At 35.8% G+C, this 23,184-nt stretch overlaps 1 protein-coding gene across 1 annotated transcript; it reads right to left on the bottom strand.

Moving 5' to 3' along the window:
- Positions 1 to 12: 12 nt before the first annotated feature.
- Positions 13 to 19,682, bottom strand: LOC138324721 (uncharacterized). The gene is made up of 6 exons (XM_069269823.1): positions 19,575 to 19,682; positions 18,652 to 18,820; positions 17,925 to 17,998; positions 15,765 to 16,941; positions 5,775 to 6,928; positions 13 to 3,773 (listed from the first exon to the last, which is right to left on the bottom strand). Exons 1-6 carry the CDS (start codon positions 19,581 to 19,583, stop codon positions 3,723 to 3,725), a joined length of 2,634 nt encoding a protein of 877 aa, XP_069125924.1. The 5' UTR covers positions 19,584 to 19,682; the 3' UTR covers positions 13 to 3,722.
- Positions 19,683 to 23,184: the final 3,502 nt, after the last annotated feature.

Here is a 23,184-nt window from a genome sequence, read left to right as displayed (position 1 = left end):
TATATATATATGTGTGTGTGTGTGTGTGTGTGTGTGTGTGTGTGTGAAACATAGAATGACATGTAATGAATTTTGTACCTCGACGCTGTTTCGGATATGTCGAAGATTTAGATAACCATGGTTTGTTTAATCTCTGAATATGTCAAACGCTGAGAATGTCTGGTGGAACACCTTTGGAGTATCAAACGTTTAGATTAGTGTTATAGGTATTAAACTCGTGTAACTATATATATCAATATATCATGTATTGTAGGACGAGTTTACTAGTAATACCTATGATTAGTGTCATATAAGATGTTCTTTAGTTTAAAGAGACGATTCGATCTAAGAGTACATTGAAACTTGCACATATTTCGGATACAAACCATTTCTAATGGAAATTAGATTAGTTGGTTTTACTGTGATATGTAAGAAAAGTCCACTGTTGTCAAATGTATGTGAACTGTTTAATCGCCATTACACATAGCTTTGTATGCCGAACCCTGACCCTTGCCTGTGTTGTAAAGAATTTTTGGTCTAGAACTTCTCAAAACGCTCTAACAGTTGTCTTAACATTATTAGATGCATGTTCTTGTCTAAAAACAATTTCATCAAATCCTTAGTGGTTATGTATTGCTTTTGTTTAACGTGCGTAACTTTGACTCTGGCAAGGGTACAGCGTACATGTTGTACCTGCTTAATCGTATTGATCAACGATTTGGAATTTCAATGATAATAATTAAAATACTTAACAATGTTGTGGAATTTGTCACTATTTCTTGCCATATGTTTCATAAGGATTGTAGAACAATACATTTATGCCATTATTTGCTTCGTGGTTATGTAACGAATTAGCCTCAATGAATTGTCCCTTTAAATAATATTAATTTTACATGAATTACATGTGAACATTATGACAGTCATGTGAAACCATTGTCATATGAACTATATATCCATATTGAATTTAAAAAAAATATACACGAATATGATCATTGGATTTTATTTGATTTGTATATAGTTATGAACAACTGAATATAATATAAATTTATCTGATATTACAATAATATTTAACAAACAATGCAATGAATTCCATAGTTATAATTCAATATTTAAAAGATGATTCAAAATCAGCTCTAAACATGTCGATTGCTTACCATATAAATTAAAGAAAAGTACAACATAACAAAATAAAAAATATAAAAAAAAATCAAAATTAAAACATTTCCTACTAAATCACACTACATACATTTATATATATGTATATATATAAGTGAAAAAGTAACATGTCCATGTGATGGTTTCCAAATATTAAAACAAGAGGCCCAGAGAGCCTGTATCGCTCACCTGGTTTGTAATGCCAAGTAATGTTCTGGATACAGGTTCATTGTTTCTTTTCTGAAGGAATTGGAATATTTACTTCTAATTCCCCTATTGGGCCTTCCCCTCCTGTGCCCGGGGGCTCAGAGCAAAAAATTATACAGTTCTGTTCCCCTTTTCCCAAGGATGTTTGTGGCCAAATTTGGTCAAAATCAATGCAGAACTCTAGGACAAGTAGCGATTTATAGGATTTACCTCTATTTCCCCTATTGGGCCCCGCCCCTCCTGCCCCCATGGAGTCAGAGCTAAAATTCATACAAGTTCTGTTCTCCTTCCCCCAAGGATGTTTGTGGCCAAATTTAGTTACAATTCATGCAGAACTCTATGACAAGTAGCGATTTAAAAGAAATGTTGACGGACGGACGGACGACAGATGCCGCGCCATGACATATATCACAGACAGACATATGACATATGACACAGACTGTTTTATAGTTTTTTCTTATTTGATAAGATTTCTTATTTGACCATATGGAAATTAACGATAGTGCATTACCATCAAATTGTTCCTACGGAATGTAATGCATACTACTGAGCATGCATAAATAGCTAGGTGCACCCTAAAACTACTCTGGGAACATTAACCACACGCCATTATGACTTTGTATAATGTCATACAGCTGCATCTGATGTCACAGAGACACAAAAGGACATTGTCTGATGTCATACAGCTGAGTCTGAAGTCACAGTGACACAATATGACATTGTCTGATGACAGCTGGAACTGATGTCACCATGTCACAATAGGACATTGTCTGATGTCATACAGCTGGGTCTGATGTCACCATGACACAAAAGGACATTGTCTGATGTCATACAGCTGAGACTGATGTCACCATGACACAATATGACATTGTCTGATGTCATACCGCGGAGTCTGAAGTCACAGTGACACAATAGGACATTGTCTGATGACAGCTGGGACTGATGTCACCATGTCACAATAGCACATTGTCTGATGTCATACAGCTGGGTCTGATGTTACCATGACACAATAGGACATTGTCTGATGTCATACAGCTGGGCCTGATGTCACTACGACACAATAGGACATTGTCTGATGACAGCTGGGACTAATGTCACCATGACACAATAGGACATTATCTGATGTCATACAGCTGGGACTGATGTCACCATGACACAATAGGACATTGTCTGATGTCATACAGCTGGGACTGATGTCACCATGACACAAAAGGACATTGTCTGATGTCATACAGCTGGGACTGATGTCACCATGACACAAAAGGACATTGTCTGATGTCATACAGCTGGGACTGATGTCACCATGACACAATAGGACATTGTCTGATGTCATACAGCTGGGACTGATGTCACCATGACACAATAGGACATTGTCTGATGTCATACAGCTGGGACTGATGTCACCATGACACAATAGAACATTGTTGATGTCATACAGCTTGGCCTGGAGTCACAGTGACACAATAGGACATTGTCTGATGACAGCTGGGACTGATGTCACCATGACACAATAGGACATTGTCTGATGTCATACAGCTAGGACTGATGTCACCATGACACAATAGGACATTGTCTGATGTCATACAGCTGGGACTGATGTCACCATGACACAATAGGACATTGATGTCATACAGCTGGGACTGATGTCATAGTGACACAATAGGACATTGTCTGATGTCATACAGCTGGGACTGATGTCATAGTGACACAATAGGACATTGTCTGATGTCATACAACTTGTTCTGATGAAACATCAGTAAATTTTTAAGATAACAAGAGGTCCATGGGCCTTAACAGTCATCTGACTCATGGCACAAAACAATAAAGTCACAGTATAAAATAGTGGTTAACGATTAATATAAACAATACAAGGAACTCCTTAGTTGAATATGTAAGTTTCTGAAATAGGTAAATGTCATTTGTTGAACAAACTTGGTAGCCCTTCATCTATATATGGTTGTAACCCATTCAAGGATTAAGGAGTCAGATTTTAAAGCCAAATTTCAGCAAAGCTCCAATTTTGGACCCCCGCAGTTCTATCCCCATGGGTCTTACCTCGGTCCTTTATAAAATATGAATGTTCCTAAACTTATTTATATTAAATATGATTGTCCTTCCCAAGTGATGTTTCACACAAAATATGCATGCATTAATCCACTCCAGAGTAAAGGAGGAGTAGGATTTTAAAGCCAATTTTCATCAAAGTTCCCCCTTCTGAGCCCCACTCCTCTGTCCCAAGGGGTCACACCTAACTAGTTTGTATAATCTATGATAGTCCTTCCCCTATGATGTTTTACACAAAATATGGATGAAAACCTTCGGTCAGATGACCTGAAAAAGCTCAATAAGATTCTGATTTTATCAGCAGGTCTAATGTGTCCTTATGCATCTGATATCAGAGGTTCTGTGTCTGTGTATCTGTCTTCTTGCAACTGAAATAGACACAAATGAAAGTGAAAATCATTTGTCCTATTGATAATCAAACTATTCAATGGTGGTAATGGTGTAAAGTAAACAATTTTTGTAACTGAAGAAAAAATACTAATTTGTCTGCTACTGTTAATAATAGGGGAAAAATACCATTTGTCATAATCAGCGGTGTAGTATCTTTAAAGGCCCACTACCTTTCCGAAAAAAAGATAAAGTTTCTTAAAAACATTAATAACATAAGGAAATATATATCCATGAACTAACATGAGGTTAAAATACCAAACAAATGCAAGATTTCCTGCATAAGCTATGTTAACAGTGAAGATTAGTTTCACTGTTTTGCTGTCTGGCGCAGTGATAGTTAACTACCTCATGGTATTAAGGATGACAGAGGGAAACATAATACGCCCTACATTATGAAAATTAACATTTAATTTATTTAAATGGAATTGTCCAGAAGGTAATGACATGTGTAGTATTAATGATAAGCTAATAACTATTGCAACTCTACAAATTTATCGATCTCATTTCACATTCCAATTTTAACAAGAGGCCCATAGGCCTTAACGGTCACCTGATTTCAGATACAGAATGAAACAAAGACATGCATATAAACACTATATATTGGCCCATCAGGCCCTTGAAGTCAGTCAGTGATTTTATAAATTTGACTTTTTAATCTATGAAGATTCTGTGAATTCAGAAGAAAGATTTTTGAAATGTTATCCATTTGGACCCCTTTTGGCCCCACCCCTCTCGTCCCTGGGGATCGGCCAAGACCAATATGAATATGATGTTAAAATGCTATCTCAGGCTAATAATTCTAACCCAGATTGACTAATTTCCTATGAAAACTAAGCAAATAATGTTCTTAAATGTGTTTTTCCTTTATAAACTATAGTAAATTTGACCCCCTCCCCAGGGGAAAATCTGAGATCCCAGGACCATGAAATTCACAATTTTTTGTAAAGGGCCTTAAGACCTTCCAATCTATCAAGAGTATCTGGGTCCATCAAATCTGTGAATTCAAAAAGAAGATTTTTGAAATTACCACTTTGACCCCTTTTGGCTCCGCCCCTCTGGCCCCTGGGGGTCAGCCATGAACAATATGGATATGATGTTAAAATGCTATCTCAGGCTAATAATTCTAACCCAGTTTGACTAATTTCCTATGAAAAATAGGCAAATAATGTTCATAAATGTGTTTTCCCTATATAAACTATAGTAAACTTGACCCCCTCCCCAGGGGGAAACGTGAGACCCCAGGGTCATATAATTCACAATTTTTGTAAAGGACCTTAAGACCTTTCTATTTATGAAAAGTATTTGATTCTACCAGTTCCAGTATTTCAGAAGAAGATTTTTGAAGTTTAAGCCTAATTGACCCCTTTTGACCCCGCCCCTAAGGCCCCTGGGGGTCAGTCATAGAAAATTTGTTAATAGGATTAAATGGCCATCTCATACTGATAATTCTGACAACATTTGACTCATTTCCTATTACAAATGACCAAATAATGCGCAAAAATGTGTTTTCCCAATATAAACTATAGTAAACTTAACCCCCAGGCGGAAACTAGAGACCCCAGTGTCATATAATTCACAATTTTTTTAAAGGACCTTAAGACCTTTCTATCTATGAAGAGTATTTGATTCTACCACATCTGTGAGTAGAGAAGAAGATTTTTGAAATTTTACTCAATTTTACCCCTTTTGGCCCCTCCCACAGCCCCCTGGGGGGTGGGGACCATATAATTCACAATTTTGATTGGCCTTATGCCTAAGAAGGTTTCTGCAAAATTTCATTGAAATTGCTTCAGCAGTTTTGGAGAAGAAGTCGAAAATGTAAATTGTTTACGGACATACGACGGACGACGGACGACGACGGACAAAAGGCGATTAGAATAGGTCACTTGAGACTTCGTCTCAGGTGACCTAAAAACTAAAAGCTGTTTCGGAAAGGTAGTGGGCCTTCAACATTTGTAACTATATGTATCATCACATACCTGTAGAGAATCCTGCTCATCACCAGCAGCCATTGTTTGTGCCAAACCACTCACTGCTGATGGACCCTGTCGAAAGTCATTAACCAATGGCGTATCAACTTCAGTGATTCTTGCTTTACCCATAGCTGTTGAAAGGTCCTCAATCTCATATTCTTGGCTTGATTTGTTTTCATTGTGCAGAATTGTGTCTGCTTTAAATGAAACATCTTCACCAACACCTGATGATCCTCTCTTCCATATCACATCAGAGCCCTGTATCTGGACACCAGTGCCCTGTATCTGGTCACCAGAGCTCCTTATCTGACCACCAGTGCCCTGTATCTTGTCACCAGAGCTCCATATCTGGTCACCAGTGCCCTGTATCTGGTTACCAGTGCCATGTATCTGGTCACCAGAGCTCCATATCTGACCCCTTGTGCCTTGTATCTGGTCACCTGTGCTCCGTATCTGGTCACCAGAGCTCCATATCTGACCCCCTGTGCCTTGTATCTGGTCACCTGTGCTCCATATCTGGTCACCAGTGCCCTGTACCTGAACACCACCACTGTTAACTCCTCCCTTCCCCACACTCTGCATAGGCACCAGATTGCTGATGAAGCTAGACATTTTCTGATTGTCTGTATCCAGTTGGTGTGATAGCTCCCTATCATTAGCACCAATATCCTCTTCACCTTGAAGATGTAACCTATCTTGAGTGATATTCCTGCCCTGCCCCATGCTTGATGATAACCTGGATTCGTCCTGGACTCTATGGAATCCCTTGTCCCTGATTCCCATTGTCTTGAATTTGTTATCAACACCTGCCATGTTACCTCCGCTATCTTTCTGTGCCGTAACAGTTTCCATCTTCTTGTCTTCCTCACCTGCCTTTCCTTTTCCATCAGGCGTTTCCTTGTCCAGCCAAAAGTCTTTAGCCTTGAACTTGAACTCCCTACTTCTGGTAAGATAGCGGTCAATAGCACCTTTCTGTGCCTGCTCTTGGTCAAGGTCAAGAAGTGACCGTAGCACCACAATCACAGAACAGGTGCTGTCCTGGTTATTGCTGACCAGTCGAATATTCTGAAGATGGACTGATTGTTTCTCCTCGGACACATGTAGTTGGACAGCATCAAAGAATGCCTGGACACTAACGTCTAGTGGAATACCTAGACCACCTGTAACAATACAACAGACAGGTAGATGTAAAGGTAACAATACAACAGACAGGTAGATGTAAAGGTAACAATACAACAGACAGGTAGATGTAAAGGTAACAATACAACAGACAGGTAGATGTAAAGGTAACAATACAACAGACAGGTAGATGTAAAGGTAACAATACAACAGACAGGTAGATGTAAAGGTAACAATACAACAGACAGGTAGATGTAAAGGTAACAATACAATAGACAGGTAGATGTGAAAGGTAACAATACAATAGACAGGTAGATGTGAAGGTAACAATACAATATACAGGTAGATGTAAAGGTAACAATACAATACAATATACAGACAGTATGTAAAGGTAACAATACAATATACATGTAGATGTAAAGGTAACAATACAACAGACAGGTAGATGTAAAGGTAACAATACAACAGACAGGTAGATGTAAAGGTAACAATACAATAGACAGGTAGATGTAAAGGTAACAATACAATAGACAGGTAGATGTAAAGGTAACAATACAATAGACAGGTAGATGTAAAGGTAACAATACAACAGACAGGTAGATGTAAAGGTAACAATACAAAAGACAGGTAGATGTAAAGGTAACAATACAATATACAGGTAGATGTAAAGGTAACAATACAACAGACAGGTAGATGTAAAGGTAACAATACAACAGACAGGTAGATGTAAAGGTAACAATACAACAGACAGGTAGATGTAAAGGTAACAATACAACAGACAGGTAGATGTAAAGGTAACAATACAACAGACAGGTAGATGTAAAGGTAACAATACAATAGACAGGTAGATGTAAAGGTAACAATACAACAGACAGGTAGATGTAAAGGTAACAATACAACAGACAGGTAGATGTAAAGGTAACAATACAACAGACAGGTAGATGTAAAGGTAACAATACAATAGACAGGTAGATGATGTAAAGGTAACAATACAACAGACAGGTAGATGTAAAGGTAACAATACAATATACAGGTAGATGTAAAGGTAACAATACAACAGACAGGTAGATGTAAAGGTAACAATACAACAGACAGGTAGATGTAAAGGTAACAATACAATATACAGGTAGATGTAAAGGTAACAATACAATACAGGTAGATGTAAAGGTAACAATACAACAGACAGGTAGATGTAAAGGTAACAATACAACAGACAGTACAATACAAAGACAGGTAGATGTAAAGGTAACAATACAACAGACAGGTAGATGTAAAGGTAACAATACAACAGACAGGTAGATGTAAAGGTAACAATACAACAGACAGGTAGATGTAAAGGTAACAATACAACAGACAGGTAGATGTAAAGGTAACAATACAATAGACAGGTAGATGTAAAGGTAACAATACAATAGACAGGTAGATGTAAAGGTAACAATACAACAGACAGTAGATGTAAAGTAACAATACAAAGACAGTAATGTAAAAGGTAACAATACAACAGACAGGTAGATGTAAAGGTAACAATACAATATACAGGTAGATGTAAAGGTAACAATACAACAGACAGGTAGATGTAAATAACAATACAACAGACAGGTAGATGTAAAGGTAACAATACAATATACAGGTAGATGTAAAGGTAACAATACAACAGACAGGTAGATGTAAAGGTAACAATACAACAGACAGGTAGATGTAAAGGTAACAATACAACAGACAGGTAGATGTAAAGGTAACAATACAACAGACAGGTAGATGTAAAGGTAACAATACAACAGACAGGTAGATGTAAAGGTAACAATACAACAGACAGGTAGATGTAAAGGTAACAATACAACAGACAGGTAGATGTAAAGGTAACAATACAACAGACAGGTAGATGTAAAGGTAACAATACAAAGACAGGTAGATGTAAAGGTAACAATACAACAGACAGGTAGATGTAAAGGTAACAATACAACAGACAGGTAGATGTAAAGGTAACAATACAACAGACAGGTAGATGTAAAGGTAACAATACAACAGACAGGTAGATGTAAAGGTAACAATACAACAGACAGGTAGATGTAAAGGTAACAATACAATAGACAGGTAGATGTAAAGGTAACAATACAATAGACAGGTAGATGTAAAGGTAACAATACAACAGACAGGTAGATGTAAAGGTAACAATACAACAGACAGGTAGATGTAAAGGTAACAATACAAAACAGGTAGTGTAAAGGTAACAATACAACAGACAGGTAGATGTAAAGGTAACAATACAATAGACAGGTAGATGTAAAGGTAACAATACAACAGACAGGTAGATGTAAAGGTAACAATACAATAGACAGGTAGATGTAAAGGTAACAATACAACAGACAGGTAGATGTAAAGGTAACAATACAATAGACAGGTAGATGTAAAGGTAACAATACAACAGACAGGTAGATGTAAAGGTAACAATACAATATACAGGTAGATGTAAAGGTAACAATACAACAGACAGGTAGATGTAAAGGTAACAATACAACAGACAGGTAGATGTAAAGGTAACAATACAACAGACAGGTAGATGTAAAGGTAACAATACAACAGACAGGTAGATGTAAAGGTAACAATACAACAGACAGGTAGATGTAAAGGTAACAATACAATAGACAGGTAGATGTAAAGGTAACAATACAACAGACAGGTAGATGTAAAGGTAACAATACAATAGACAGGTAGATGTAAAGGTAACAATACAACAGACAGGTAGATGTAAAGGTAACAATACAATACAGAAGGTAGATGTAAAGGTAACAATACAATATACAGGTAGATGTAAAGGTAACAATACAATATACAGGTAGATGTAAAGGTAACAATACAACAGACAGGTAGATGTAAAGGTAACAATACAATAGACAGGTAGATGTAAAGGTAACAATACAATAGACAGGTAGATGTAAAGGTAACAATACAACAGACAGGTAGATGTAAAGGTAACAATACAATATACAGGTAGATGTAAAGGTAACAATACAACAGACAGGTAGATGTAAAGGTAACAATACAATAGACAGGTAGATGTAAAGGTAACAATACAATATACAGGTAGATGTAAAGGTAACAATACAACAGACAGGTAGATGTAAAGGTAACAATACAACAGACAGGTAGATGTAAAGGTAACAATACAACAGACAGGTAGATGTAAAGGTAACAATACAATAGACAGGTAGATGTAAAGGTAACAATACAACAGACAGGTAGATGTAAAGGTAACAATACAACAGACAGGTAGATGTAAAGGTAACAATACAACAGACAGGTAGATGTAAAGGTAACAATACAATAGACAGGTAGATGTAAAGGTAACAATACAACAGACAGGTAGATGTAAAGGTAACAATACAACAGACAGGTAGATGTAAAGGTAACAATACAACAGACAGGTAGATGTAAAGGTAACAATACAACAGACAGGTAGATGTAAAGGTAACAATACAACAGACAGGTAGATGTAAAGGTAACAATACAATAGACAGGTAGATGTAAAGGTAACAATACAACAGACAGGTAGATGTAAAGGTAACAATACAACAGACAGGTAGATGTAAAGGTAACAATACAACAGACAGGTAGATGTAAAGGTAACAATACAACAGACAGGTAGATGTAAAGGTAACAATACAACAGACAGGTAGATGTAAAGGTAACAATACAACAGACAGGTAGATGTAAAGGTAACAATACAATAGACAGGTAGATGTAAAGGTAACAATACAACAGACAGGTAGATGTAAAGGTAACAATACAATAGACAGGTAGATGTAAAGGTAACAATACAACAGACAGGTAGATGTAAAGGTAACAATACAACAGACAGGTAGATGTAAAGGTAACAATACAACAGACAGGTAACAAAGGTAACAATACAACAGACAGGTAGATGTAAAGGTAACAATACAATAGACAGGTAGATGTAAAGGTAACAATACAACAGACAGGTAGATGTAAAGGTAACAATACAACAGACAGGTAGATGTAAAGGTAACAATACAACAGACAGGTAGATGTAAAGGTAACAATACAACAGACAGGTAGATGTAAAGGTAACAATACAACAGACAGGTAGATGTAAAGGTAACAATACAACAGACAGGTAGATGTAAAGGTAACAATACAACAGACAGGTAGATGTAAAGGTAACAATACAACAGACAGGTAGATGTAAAGGTAACAATACAACAGACAGGTAGATGTAAAGGTAACAATACAACAGACAGGTAGATGTAAAGGTAACAATACAACAGACAGGTAGATGTAAAGGTAACAATACAACAGACAGGTAGATGTAAAGGTAACAATACAACAGACAGGTAGATGTAAAGGTAACAATACAATAGACAGGTAGATGTAAAGGTAACAATACAACAGACAGGTAGATGTAAAGGTAACAATACAACAGACAGGTAGATGTAAAGGTAACAATACAACAGACAGGTAGATGTAAAGGTAACAATACAAAACAGGTAATGTAAAGAACATACAAAGACAGGTAGATGTAAAGGTAACAATACAACAGACAGGTAGATGTAAAGGTAACAATACAACAGACAGGTAGATGTAAAAGGTAACAATACAATAGACAGGTAGATGTAAAGGTAACAATACAACAGACAGGTAGATGTAAAGGTAACAATACAACAGACAGGTAGATGTAAAGGTAACAATACAACAGACAGGTAGATGTAAAGGTAACAATACAATAGACAGGTAGATGTAAAGGTAACAATACAATATACAGGTAGATGTAAAGGTAACAATACAATAGACAGGTAGATAATACAATATACAGGTAGATGTAAAGGTAACAATACAACAGACAGGTAGATGTAAAGGTAACAATACAATAGACAGGTAGATGTAAAGGTAACAATACAATATACAGGTAGATGTAAAGGTAACAATACAACAGACAGGTAGATGTAAAGGTAACAATACAATAGACAGGTAGATGTAAAGGTAACAATACAACAGACAGGTAGATGTAAAGGTAACAATACAAAGTAATGTAGTAACAATACAAACGTAGATGTAAAGGTAACAATACAACAGACAGGTAGATGTAAAGGTAACAATACAATAGACAGGTAGATGTAAAGGTAACAATACAACAGACAGGTAGATGTAAAGGTAACAATACAATAGACAGGTAGATGTAAAGGTAACAATACAATAGACAGGTAGATGTAAAGGTAACAATACAACAGACAGGTAGATGTAAAGGTAACAATACAATAGACAGGTAGATGTAAAGGTAACAATACAAAGACAGGTAGATGTAAAGGTAACAATACAACAGACAGGTAGATGTAAAGGTAACAATACAATAACAGGTAGATGTAAAGGTAACAATACAATAGACAGGTAGATGTAAAGGTAACAATACAACAGACAGGTAGATGTAAAGGTAACAATACAATAGACAGGTAGATGTAAAGGTAACAATACAACAGACAGGTAGATGTAAAGGTAACAATACAATAGACAGGTAGATGTAAAGGTAACAATACAATAGACAGGTAGATGTAAAGGTAACAATACAATAGACAGGTAGATGTAAAGGTAACAATACAAAACAGGTAGATGTAAAGGTAACAATACAATAGACAGGTAGATGTAAAGGTAACAATACAACAGACAGGTAGATGTAAAGGTAACAATACAATAGACAGGTAGATGTAAAGGTAACAATACAACAGACAGGTAGATGTAAAGGTAACAATACAACAGACAGGTAGATGTAAAGGTAACAATACAATATACAGGTAGATGTAAAGGTAACAATACAATAGACAGGTAGATGTAAAGGTAACAATACAACAGACAGGTAGATGTAAAGGTAACAATACAATAGACAGGTAGATGTAAAGGTAACAATACAACAGACAGGTAGATGTAAAGGTAACAATACAACAGTAAAAGTAACATACAGACAGGTAGATGTAAAGGTAACAATACAACAGACAGGTAGATGTAAAGGTAACAATACAATAGACAGGTAGATGTAAAGGTAACAATACAACAGACAGGTAGATGTAAAGGTAACAATACAACAGACAGGTAGATGTAAAGGTAACAATACAACAGACAGGTAGATGTAAAGGTAACAATACAACAGACAGGTAGATGTAAAGGTAACAATACAATACAACGAAGTAGATGTAAAGGTAACAATACAACAGACAGGTAGATGTAAAGGTAACAATACAACAATAGACAGGTAGATGTAAAGGTAACAATACAATAACAGGTAGATGTAAGTAACAATACAATACAGGTAGATGTAAAGGTAACAATACAACAGACAGGTAGATGTAAAGGTAACAATACAACAGACAGGTAGATGTAAAGGTAACAATACAACAGACAGGTAGATGTAAAGGTAACAATACAACAGACAGGTAGATGTAAAGGTAACAATACAACAGACAGGTAGATGTAAAGGTAACAATACAATAGACAGGTAGATGTAAAGGTAACAATACAACAGACAGGTAGATGTAAAGGTAACAATACAACAGACAGGTAGATGTAAAGGTAACAATACAACAGACAGGTAGATGTAAAGGTAACAATACAACAGACAGGTAGATGTAAAGGTAACAATACAATAGACAGGTAGATGTAAAGGTAACAATACAACAGACAGGTAGATGTAAAGGTAACAATACAACAGACAGGTAGATGTAAAGGTAACAATACAACAGACAGGTAGATGTAAAGGTAACAATACAACAGACAGGTAGATGTAAAGGTAACAATACAACAGACAGGTAGATGTAAAGGTAATGACAATACAACAGACAGGTAGATGTAAAGGTAACAATACAACAGACAGGTAGATGTAAAGGTAACAATACAACAGACAGGTACAATACAACAGACAGGTAGATGTAAAGGTAACAATACAAAGACAGGTAGATGTAAAGGTAACAATACAACAGACAGGTAGATGTAAAGGTAACAATACAATATACAGGTAGATGTAAAGGTAACAATACAATATACAGGTAGATGTAAAGGTAACAATACAACAGACAGGTAGATGTAAAGGTAACAATACAATAGACAGGTAGATGTAAAGGTAACAATACAACAGACAGGTAGATGTAAAGGTAACAATACAATATACAGGTAGATGTAAAGGTAACAATACAACAGACAGGTAGATGTAAAGGTAACAATACAATATACAGGTAGATGTAAAGGTAACAATACAATATACAGGTAGATGTAAAGGTAACAATACAATAGACAGGTAGATGTAAAGGTAACAATATAATATACAGGTAGATGTAAAGGTAAGAATACAATAGACAGGTAGATCTATTTATGGTATTCATTCTCAATTATGTATTTGTATGTTGAAGCCTTTTTTAAATCAACATTTTACAGTGATATTTATTAATTTCCCAAATATAGTAGAGCCCACTTATTTGAAACATGTTTATAGAAATGCTGCTTATCTAAAATTTATTATCAACCCTGTTCAAATGTAGTTTTTGTCTTTTTTTACGTTGTTTACAATAAAATATGGATAATTTTAAAGGGACAATTCACTCAGGCTAATTCTTGAACATAACCAAGAAGCAAAATATAGCATAAATGTATTGTTCTACATTTCTTATGAAACATTTAACTCAATATATTATCAAATTCCACGTTATTTTTAAGTATTTTAATTGATACCGTTGTAACTATAAATTGTTGATCAATACGATTAAGCAGGTACAGTATGTACTCTGTACCCATTCCCGAGCCAAAGTCACGCACGTTAAACAAATGAACTATATAACCACTGAGGAGGTAATAAAATGATTCTTAGGCAAGACAATTCATCTAATAAGGTAAACCACTACGGTCAGAGCGATTTGAGCAGTTCTAGACAAAAGTTGCATTACTCTACGAGCAAGGGACAGGGGTTCAGCATACAAGATGTTCGACCACAATGTGTAACGGCGGACAGCGAGCGAGTTTGAAAGTTTCACACACATTTCACCACCATGGGCTTTTCGAGCATATCACAGTAAAACCGACTGATCTAAATTCCATTAGAACCGGTTTTTTCCCCGATATATGTACAAATTTTAATGTTGTCTTAGATTGAATTGTCCCTTTAAAAGATTTCCCATTCCCAAAGGAATTCAATTTAATCGGGTTCCGCTGTATATTTGGATGCCTAGTGGCATTTTTACAAAGGTCATTAATAATACATTTACATATATGCCCCTACATAGTCAATGGAAGGGGAGTTGCCTTCAAATTAGCGTAATTGCTATGACCTATAACTACAAACCCAGTGCAGGATCAGACTACTTCTCGTTCATAATTCGATAAAATTTTGCGTCTAGTATATAATTACATTTCTGTATTCGACCCAGTAAACTCCTAGGAAATTTTAAAAAATGAAAAAAATAAAAATGTGCTAATAAGATAAAATTATTGCAAATCTGCACAGTTTTGTGTAGTTTTTGTCTTTTTGCCTGGGCAACTGAAATTGAGGCCTCCAAAATGGGGAGGGGCAGTAATAGGGACATGGGGCTTATTGGGTCGAATATGGTATATATTCTAAGTAAGCTGTAGAAGAATGTAGGTTATTAAACTTACAACTTATATCAAATACACAATGTAATATGACAATTAATGTGCATATACCGTAAGTCCCAAATGACTTAAGGTATACAAGAATTATATTATACAATACTCCCATAATGTTAGAGGTTAACATGACCAGACACCCCTTAACATTTGCAACAAGAAATTAGATGTACAATATTTTTCACCACATTATCTAAGTTAGCTGATCCATAATTTAGATAGATAAAAGAGATGTGTTACCTGATCCTAACATTGGGAAAGACAAAGATCCTAACCACAGCTGTTTGTTGGCCATCTGTAAACAGTTCAGGTACGTACAGGTGAGAATGTGAGACGTTGATTCACTCTCGTCTTCCCTCCACGTCGGAGGGATGGTATGGAGGACAAAATCTACTTGACTGTCAAGTGCCCCACCAGCGCAAGTCTTGGTGACCTGGGAAACCTCTAGAGGACCATGACTAGCAACGTAATTCTTACATTCATCCATTAAGCCACGTCCTGCCATTCTTGCAATAGCAGATGAAATTCCATAAGTGTTGCTCAGCGTCTGGTTTGTTGGGTTCACTATTGCATCACTTCGTTCCTTAACAATGTCACCCATGATGACCTTGATTTGCAAACAACCAACATTAGCATCAAATGTCAAGGGCATATCCCCGAAGTCTGAGTGAAGTAACTCTATCCCTTTAGGAGAAGGGCGGCGCGGCCTTGTAACCTGGGGCTCAGGTACAGATATTTCAGGTGATGATGAACGGTCGTCAATATACTGAGCAGCCAGTTCATCATCAGTATCATCACTATCAAAACCTCCATGTTGTGGGAAGCTGGAAGTCCACATGTCCCTACCACGGAGGGGGTTGTCCAAAAGAGGAATGTGGGCATCTGTTTTAGCAAACCTCTGTTCCCCTACCTTGAATGCTTCCTTACCGACCGGGAGACGTTTGGCTGTGTACTTTTTCTCTGATCTGTACTCTGTGTGCGATATATTTGACTGAAATGCTTGATAAGGGAAGGGAACATCAGTGTCTGCCGGGAGGTTGATATTCCATGCTATGTTGCTTTGTTCCCTTGAAGTTTCAGCAAAGTTTTTTGGAACAAATTCTGATGACCTTGTTCTGCTATCGGCACCTATTGGTGGGATGTTAGGCACATTTGGTGACAGAATGTTACTTCTGTTGATTAATTCTTCCCCTTGGTCTACAGATCCAGGTATGTTCTTCCTTTTAAAAAGAGATTCCAGATAGTTCCATGCCCATTCCATCTGATACCAGCTTCCAACCATGGTGTAGTTCATAGAATCTGGGTCAAAGTTCACGTCTAACTCTCCTTCAAACTGAAGAATCTCGAGAATTGTGGAGTTCTGGTCAAGCATCTGTGTGATTTCTGGTTCAAGCTCCACAGAGACTTTAGAAAAAATCTAAAACAAAAACACTACATGGTCAAAACAATAAAGTAATGAAGGCCAATGTCATTCATTTCAACAAACTTGTGGCCCTTCATCCCAGCATGCTACAGGTCCAATATCAGGTTTCTAGGCCTGTTATATTGACAAGAAGTTGTTTAAAAATTTTAGCATTTTTGATCCTTGTGACCTTGAATGAAGATCAAGGTCATTCATTGGAACAAACTTGATAACTCTTCAAGCCAGCATGTTATAGGCCTAACATCAGTACTTGGACTGACCTATTGGTTTTGAAAAGAGGGAAAAGTTTGAATTAAAAGTTTACGGAGGGCATGCACACAGCCGCCGACGATGGACAATGCACAATGATAATAGGTCATCTGACTCTTCAGCTCAGATTACTTAAAAATTCATAGGAAAAGGTCACCTTTAATTCTAAAAATCCTACATTTATAGAATTTAGTATTACACATACAGTGTAGCATTGTGTTCAAAACTTCATTTAATTTTAGAGGTAGCCGGTTATTGTGCCTTTGCAATGATCAAATCATGTGAATGTTAATTTCATGGTCTGAAGATACTTATATTTACAAAGTATAAATCTCATTAAGATATAGACCCTTATTCTCATTCAGTTTCACAGAACATATATACGACAATATCCTAATAGGGGTCATATTCTGGTGACCTTTCAGATATCTATTAGCAAAAAATACTTCTCCAAAATCTTAACAGTATATTTCAATTAAGGGACCAAATGGTTTAGAGAGCAAACACATTTGCATACAATTTCTGAAGATGTGTCGCAAATTTGCAGGATTTTTCTGCGTTAACTTTGAACTATATTAATTTTGCTGCAATTAGTTGCATCAGGCCTTTTATTTCTATTTCATAATTAATATATATATGATTCAGGCAACATTTAACAATATATTTTAGAAGGTATCGTTTAGTATTGTTTGAATCTGTCCCTTTCAGTGCTCTGCCCGGTCACTTACAGTTTTAGGAAGAGTCTCTACCTCGATGTCACAATTCTTGATCCTGTGTCTTTGGCGAGTTACTCCAGAAATGACTGTATAACAAGTTAAAATACATATTGAAAGCTAATCCTTGTGCATCAATATTTTAGCTATCTAATCCCTTAGTTGATTCATCAATGAACATTATTAGTGAGCTGTAACCCAACTTTATTTTTTGCGGGAAGAAATCCGGAAAATTATCGGTAATTGCTGTAAAATTTATTTGTTATATAGCATTTAAAGGACAATTTAGTGAGGCTAATTCTGTTACATAACCAGGAAGCAAAATATGACATATATGTATTGATCTACATTCCTTATGAAACATATAAAAAGAAATATTGACATATTCCACGGCATTGTTAAGTATTTTGGTTGATACCGTTGAAATTCCAAATCATAGATCATGGTTATTTTTAGACAAGAACATAGTAAAACTGGAGGCAACAGAAGAGAAAAGGTATTCTAGTTCTATGATGTACATCAAAAGAGTCATATAATAGTACACTACAGTTGACTGTGTGACTTTGAAGTAGGGCATTGCTCTCTCTTTATTCTTCAAAGGAAATTTTTTGCAAGTCTGTGATTGGTTCATATTTGTTTCCTTGAGCTGCCTTCAGTTTTACTATGAGATAATTCAGGGGTGTATCAGAACCCCTCGAGTATTGAGGATGGGTTAGGCTGTACCATTTTTTATAATATATACCATTTCTATCAGCAAAGATGACAACAGCAGTGTGATTCAAGAGAGGGAAGAATATCTTTGACACTCGGCCACCTCCATTCCGTGGATTACTGAAGTATACTTTAATGTCACTCTGTGAAATTCCGGGACTCAAACCACGGATTTTCACACCATCCATAGCCAAGTGATCCTACAGGGAACGGAGTAATCAGACATAAAGATGTATACATGTATAGTTTTGTTAACATCGTTAAACAAAATGTATTAAGTAACCCACGGTATCAGATGTAGTAGGCTGATTATATGTGGGTAACTGACAATGTGATATGTATCTAAGGGGAAATAAACATATAAACCAAATGTGACAGATGATATAAAAGTGTATATCTGCAAGGGTTCTTAGACTTCGAACTTATAGAATTTGTAAACTGTTATGAGTAAATGTAAAATGAATCTAAAAAATCTTCGTTTTCATTTTTTATTTATTTATATTTTTATAAAATTGGTGTTAAAAAGCCCATAATTCTGGATTTTCTGAAAATTATTCGAGAGCTTCCTCGCTACTGAGTGGGAGCCACAGGTCTAGGTGACCCCAGAGGTGACCCCACCCCCCCCCCCCCCCTTTTTTTTTCTCTTTTTACCCAATAAATATTACAATCCAACTTAAGAATAAAATCGGACTGGGAAGGATAAGTTGATTCAAACGTCTGAAACGCTTCTACAAATACGTTAATTAAATAAAGGCGAGGGCAAAATAGTGTCTAGTTCAAATAAAACGAAAATAAGAAGTTAAACACAAGAGTTATAAGTTTAACACAAGAGTTTGACGATAAATAATTAGTTCAAGTTGTTTCGGAAAACCCCAACAACAAGAATAAAGTTACAACTATTGCATACTCAGGTATGAGTAAGCCTAAAATCATACAACAAAAAGTAATATGTACCTTATCCATAGCAAAGCATCGCTCAGAGGTAAATTTCCTTGACGGGTTTTCCAAAACAAACCGAAAGTGAAACCAGTGATCCCAGCATGCTTTGCAAACGACCCATTTTCGTTTACTGGTGGGACCCAATCAGAAGTGTAGCTACATTGTACAGATTCTGATATGAGGGTTTCGTCAAGGCTCGTCATAAACATTATGAAATAACCAGATCTGTCATTCATTCATAAATGAACAACTTCATTATTGACTATACATGTACTTTAACGAAAACGATCCAGTAAAGATGAGTTTTCCGAAATATTTTCCGGATATCCCCGAGATAAAATTTGGTGCGTTCTGACCAAGAAGGACTAAATTTTTTATAGAAGTAAGTTGAATTAATGTAGGTGGTAATTTTAGGTGGCATATTTCTGCCATCCTTCTGTTTATGTCGCCATCTCATTTATTCACCATGGCTAATCGTACAAACCCATGGCACGCCGTTTTGTCATAAAATACACATAATACTTAAAGTCACCTTAAAGCTGACAATGCAAGTTAAAATTATTAACATGATTTTTTTTTAAATAAGTATACTCGTTTTTTTCCAAGAATCGTTTATGAGACATTCCCCGGTTGAGGACAGCCATTTTTGTTTTACATTCCGACGACTCACCGACCCCTATATAAAGCGCGTGAATCGACACACGTGCGCTCATTCATGTACCTATACACCTAGCAGTCCACAGGTTATATCACCTACAAATAGGTAAACAAAACCCTCACCTTTAAAAACTATATGGGACTTTTTTTAGCAAGAAAAACATTCAACTCCTCTAAGTTGTCATTTAGATGTTTCTCAAAATAAAATTCCAACGCAAGTGAATAGAAATCCGAAATATTTTCCGGATATCCCCGAGATAAAATTTGGGTGCGTTCTGACCAAGAAGGACTAAATTTTTTATAGAAGTAAGTTGAATTAATGTAGGTGGTAATTTTAGGTGGCATATTTCTGCCATCCTTCTGTTTATGTCGCCATCTCATTTATTCACCATGGCTAATCGTACAAACCCATGGCACGCCGTTTTGTCATAAAATACACATAATACTTAAAGTCACCTTAAGGGCAAAAAATGTTTTTTGCCGTTATGTACATTTCACCTTAAAGTGAATAGTCGGGCAAAGAAAACCAGTCTAAATGCGTTAATTGGCCTTTCAAAAGTTCTCACATATTAATACGACGGTCAAGTTCTGCTTACGTTTCCCAGTTCTGACCATTGAAATAAAGAAAAGTTGAAAGCATTGAAAGCGAGGCTGCGTGGAAATGTAACCACGGACATAGTCAGTCGGGAGGACGTTTTAGGATTCCTATACTTTAAATTAATTTCTACGTACGCAGACAGATTTTGACGAGAAATTTTATTTTTCTATTCCATAAGAAATTATACTGGATACATTCACATCATTTTTATCGACTTTAGTCACCCTTGCCCGACTGTTCACAAACAACTGATGAAAATTGAAAATCTCCAAAAATACTTTGTAACAAAATTGTTTTCAAAATTGTTCATTTATTGACACTAAAAGTCTACCTGGTAATAATTCATTTATATTGCTACAAATTCATTTATATTGCTACAAAAAGGTAAATAAATCTTCTGCTTTTAAGGTCAAAAAGCTTTTTTAACCTTAATGTCAAAAAACTTTTTTAACCTTAAAGTCAAAAACTTTTAACCATAAGGTAAATAAATATTGTGTCCTTAAGGTCAAAAAACATTTTTGCCCTTAAGGTAAATAAATATTTTGTCCTTAAGGTCAAAAACATTTTTGCCCTTAAGGTAAATAAATCTTTTGTCATTTTTGCCCTTAAGGTAAATAAATCTTTTGTCCTTAAGGTCAAAAAACGTTTTTGCCATTAAGGCAAATAAATCTTTTGGCCTTAAGGTCAAAAATCTTTTGTGCCCTTAAGGTCAAAAAACGTTTTTGCCCTGATCTAAAAATGACTTCTCCTTCCCCTTAATGAAATGAATACTAAATCTGACCAACAAACAATTGGATGATTCCATTCCCAGCAACATTTATGACATCACACATAATGACAAAAAATATTTTTTGCCCTTAAGGTCAAAAGATTTGACGTTAAGGTCAAAAGATTTGCCATTATCTAAAGATTTGTTTACAACAACAAAAATATGGACATTATGTCAAATAAACGCTTTTGCCATTATGTTACCTATCCGATTTTTTAACCTTAAGGGCAAATCTTTTTACCTTAAGGGCAAAAGTTTTTGCCATTATGTACAGTTTCAACGTTTTAACACTTAAGGTCAAAAGATTTAACCTCAAGGTAAAAATATTTGACCTTAACGGCAAATCTTTTTACCTTAAGGGCAAAAGATTTGACCTTATATAACGGCGTGCCGTACAAACCGGGCTACGCTATTTACGTTCGTTGAAACGCTTCTTTTACATCCAAAAATACAATTTGCCCACGGAAGAGTAGAATGTTTCGCCAATGCCTATAAAAAATTGAGGTTTTATTGTTTTATTCACGGTCGAAAAGTGTGATTTTGTTATATATTGAAACAGATATACATATCTAAACGAGAATCAGAGATAATACTTGATTCAGTTGATGAAATAATTACATATTTCTAGGACTAGGTAGCTTTTTGTTGAATTTTACTGTTATAACTATTTTTTTCTAAATCACGCATGCGAAAACGCTAACCGTTATACATGTATACTAAAAACACACAAGGCAGCGGATACATATTAGTTCCTCAATCATTTTTCATTTTCAGCTGAATAGTACTTGCTGCCCCTATTGCATGATTGAAAAACTATGATTTAGATTGTTATTTTTCCTCTTCCTAACCTATTTTCTCCTTCGTAACGTCTCCCTTGACACCGCCTGACACGAGGTGGTATTTGGTTCTTATACATGTAGCGCTCAGCATAAAGGGGGTGAGACGACTGGTTCTCCCGTTGTCAGTATCATGTGACCAAGTCCAATAAACCTGCATTTTATAAGTTTTTTCCCTATATTAGGCAAAAACCCATATAATATAGGCAGTTTTAGCGGATTAAATGCCACCGGGTGGGGTGTGTTGCTTGTTGTCTTCGGTGGCATACTAACAGTGTATATCACGATAAATAGGACAGGAGTTTCACTATGCAAGAAGATACAACACGAATATACCACAGTCTCCCAAAACACGCACCATGCACTTCACACACGCAACACATTGCACACATGGGAGGCCACATAGACATATCTGTTAACATTTCCATGTTAACAGATATGTCTATACATGCGTATGCGCGCGATATTTTAAAATCTACATGACGTAGATTCTAAAATATCATTTTTCTTAGTTTGATACAGAAGAAACTAAATCTTTTTATTTTGGACACTTTCATACATGTATGTATATAATCCAATGAGGTATTAGATAATTTTTAAATCACTTGAGCAAAGATTCACTCTTACTATATACATATAATTATCATGTGTTTTGAATTGAAATACCTTGTATAAAGAATAATTCAATTCTAGTATTGTAATCTACCCTATTGTGATTATTTGTCCAACTGTAAACTGTTCAACGCTTAAACTGTAAACAGCGAA

This window comes from Argopecten irradians, chromosome 6, assembly GCF_041381155.1.
Source record: "Argopecten irradians isolate NY chromosome 6, Ai_NY, whole genome shotgun sequence".
Taxonomy (NCBI): Eukaryota; Metazoa; Mollusca; class Bivalvia; order Pectinida; family Pectinidae; genus Argopecten; species Argopecten irradians.
Note: the sequence above shows the minus strand (reverse complement) of the source record. Positions and strands in the feature narration are given on the sequence as shown.

Bases quoted from the DNA above. Each gene is read 5' to 3' on its own strand.
- LOC138324721 (XM_069269823.1), bottom strand. The intron at 16,942-17,924 runs GTAAGTGACCGG...TTTTTGTTTTAG, and splicing joins TAGAGACTCTTCCTAAAACT to ATTTTTTCTAAAGTCTCTGT. The intron at 3,774-5,774 runs GTATGTGATGAT...TGTCTATTTCAG, and splicing joins ATGAGCAGGATTCTCTACAG to TTGCAAGAAGACAGATACAC.